This window comes from Penaeus japonicus, unplaced genomic scaffold (assembly GCF_977035675.1).
Source record: "Penaeus japonicus unplaced genomic scaffold, GWHDUDI00000001_assembly GWHDUDI00000011, whole genome shotgun sequence".
Classification (NCBI taxonomy): domain Eukaryota; kingdom Metazoa; phylum Arthropoda; class Malacostraca; order Decapoda; family Penaeidae; genus Penaeus; species Penaeus japonicus.
In genome coordinates, this window is record NW_028234413.1 from 22138787 (window position 1) to 22141286 (window position 2500).

Below are 2500 nucleotides of genomic sequence, written 5' to 3' on the forward strand. Positions count from 1 at the left end.
ACATCCATAGTTTATTGAAAATGACAAAAAAAAAAAAAATCATGAAAAATTGTTGGAAATGTTAAATTTCTTGAATAAAATAGATGAAATATATAATCATGAAAGGAAAGACACTATCAACTAGAATTAATAGTTTATAGTAATACACACACTAGTTGGCATACAGCAGAAATTGAGTTACACTGTCAGTGCAAGCTTGACATCATACTATCAACATCGTGAACAATTTAGAAAAATGTATTACTGAATAACTTCTTTATTAACAATTTGCGAAAGAAGTGCTCTCGATGAAAATTGTCATATAATTTTCGTTCTATCGACTACATGTACTATTTTCCTTGTATCTTATGGCAATCAAAATGCATGAAAAATTGTGAATCTTATTTATGAAAGTCATGGCTTTCACACATAACAAATCACCATGCTCTGTCTTGTCATATAGGACAGCTTCAATTAAACATGCTCTTCAGAATATCCTACTTCTTAAAACAGCTGATATATCAGCTGATATATCAGTCGGATCGTAGTAGGCCTCACAGTATGGCAAGGCCTCCCTTCTAAGTACTATCTTTGTGTTTCTACTGACCACCTCTCCTTTATTCTTAACTCACACGTGGTAGGAAGTTGACCAATCTCTGCCTGAATACATTCGGGAGGGACAGAGGCGGTGATTTAAACGCGTGAAACTGGTCGCTGTCACATTCGGCCAATAGCACCTTCGTTTGGTGTCCTTTCGAGGCTGACTCAACCGAACTTTAACCTTTACCCTTCCATTATGCACGGGAACTATGTAGTGTGTAATATCCTCTAATCTAGTCTCCTGGACGCTTTTCTAACCCAGTCCCATTAGTATCAAAACTATTAAGAATCAACTTACGTGGTAATTAGTAAATATCATGACGACAGATGCCTGCCGTTCACTTGTGAAGGGTGACTTGTATAAACGATAAACTCCAAGACCTGCAGGCCTATATTTTATGGATTCGGAATCTTCTTATTTTTCTATGTCAATAGCATGTTAATGAAAAGTTCATTCTTGATTACTTCCTAATATTTAACATTTATCTTTAAATTGCTTTATATATGTTCTTGTAGCAAATAATATGGCGGTAATCTTCATTGTAGATTGGGTCAAAATCGTAGTGCAATCCGATACCTTTCCGGGAAGCAGATACTTTCATCTATACTGCAGACACCTTGCAGATGATTGGACTTGCTTGAATGATTTTTGTGAATCTCCCTTTCCTTAGCCTTTCTTTTGTCAGATACCGATTAAGTTCAATATACTTTAAATGAATGTGATGTCTATCATCAAAATCATTCTACTATTGTAGAATTAAAATATCTTCATAATATTTATGCTGTTTAAATAACAAATGTTTTTTTTAAGATATAAAGGGATTATTAGATATCGAAATATTTGCCTTCTACGATAGAACTACTGATGCGAGAAAACTTAGTCGCCGACAAGAACTTCGCAACAAACTCGAACGCAGAGACGCCAATCAGCTGTTTTCAGAAAACGGGCGCGAGCGTCTAATCTAAACATTGAGTGTGTGCGACAGTGCGGGTTCCATTTCCCGTTATTGGTCTACTACGAAACAGTATGGTTGTCCGCGTCCTCAGCTGGAACATCAATGGATTACGGTCATTCAAGACTGATATGAAACTGTTTCTTGATTCATTAGATGCTGACATTATTTGTTTTCAAGAGACGAAAGTAACCCGTAGGTTTGCTAAGTCATGGAAAAAAGCTTACATAGTACTTCTCAATTAGTCGTTGCTTTGTCCGAGTAATGAATAGGTGACAGCTCTTGATATTTATATACATCAATGACATCGAACTATAGCTACAAAAATAATCCAATTATTAAGTATTCAATTTAAAAAATTTAAAGCTACACATAGTTTTTTTTTAAGTATCTAATATTTTTTTATATCAATATATTTTGAAAGGTTAATTCACTTTTGTGCATATGTAAATTACATGAAAAAGTAAATGGAATCATTAGATGTATTCCAATCATAGGCATTTCTCTTTCCTAACTCAATGTTATAATTAAATGATACTTGATATATGAAAGGAAACACACCTGCCTCTCATCACCATCCTCATAACTTTTTTTTTATGGTTTGCAGACCTACCTGGTGATTTATCATCAAGTAAAGAACTAGAATGTGCATGGTGGAGATCTGTTGCCCTTTGCCATTAAGTTTTTTTTTTCAGATTTAATAAAATCACTTTAGAATGCATTGCAGAAATTGTCTTGATTACTACATACATGTCATAAGCTTATTCTACCTTGTGAAAGTTATTTTGACATTAGTGATAATAATATTATTATTCTTTACAGGTGACATGTTAGAAGAACCACAGGCCATTGTAGAGGGATATTCATCTTATTTCAGCTTTTCCAGGAAAAAGTTAGTCCAGATATCATATTTTTCATTAATCTAACTTGTCAGTGGTATATGCAACAAATAAGAAGATGAGTAATCT

The 2500-nt window shown here is 33.9% G+C and overlaps 2 protein-coding genes across 7 annotated transcripts in view; one reads left to right on the top strand and one right to left on the bottom strand.

Moving 5' to 3' along the window:
• Positions 1 to 973, bottom strand: part of LOC147470971 (uncharacterized) — a 20464-nt gene extending 19491 nt beyond the window's left edge. The window contains exon 1 of one of the 2 annotated variants that reach the window (XM_086541725.1): positions 612 to 746. The gene's annotated coding sequence lies outside the window, so the exon portion shown is untranslated. Of the gene's footprint in view, positions 1 to 611; positions 747 to 877 lie in introns of those variants that run through there. The other variant, XM_086541724.1, reaches the window with a different exon arrangement.
• A 512-nt stretch (positions 974 to 1485) lies between these two features.
• Positions 1486 to 2500, top strand: part of LOC122259909 (DNA-(apurinic or apyrimidinic site) endonuclease 2) — a 12332-nt gene continuing 11317 nt past the window's right edge. The window contains exons 1-2 of one of the 5 annotated variants that reach the window (XM_043026898.2): positions 1486 to 1727; positions 2355 to 2424. In XM_043026898.2, coding sequence (XP_042882832.2) covers positions 1607 to 1727; positions 2355 to 2424 — 191 coding nt within the window. In that variant the 5' untranslated portion in view covers positions 1486 to 1606. Of the gene's footprint in view, positions 1728 to 1784; positions 1805 to 2354; positions 2425 to 2500 lie in introns of those variants that run through there. The other 4 variants (XM_086541726.1, XM_043026902.2, XM_043026901.2 and 1 more) reach the window with 4 other exon arrangements.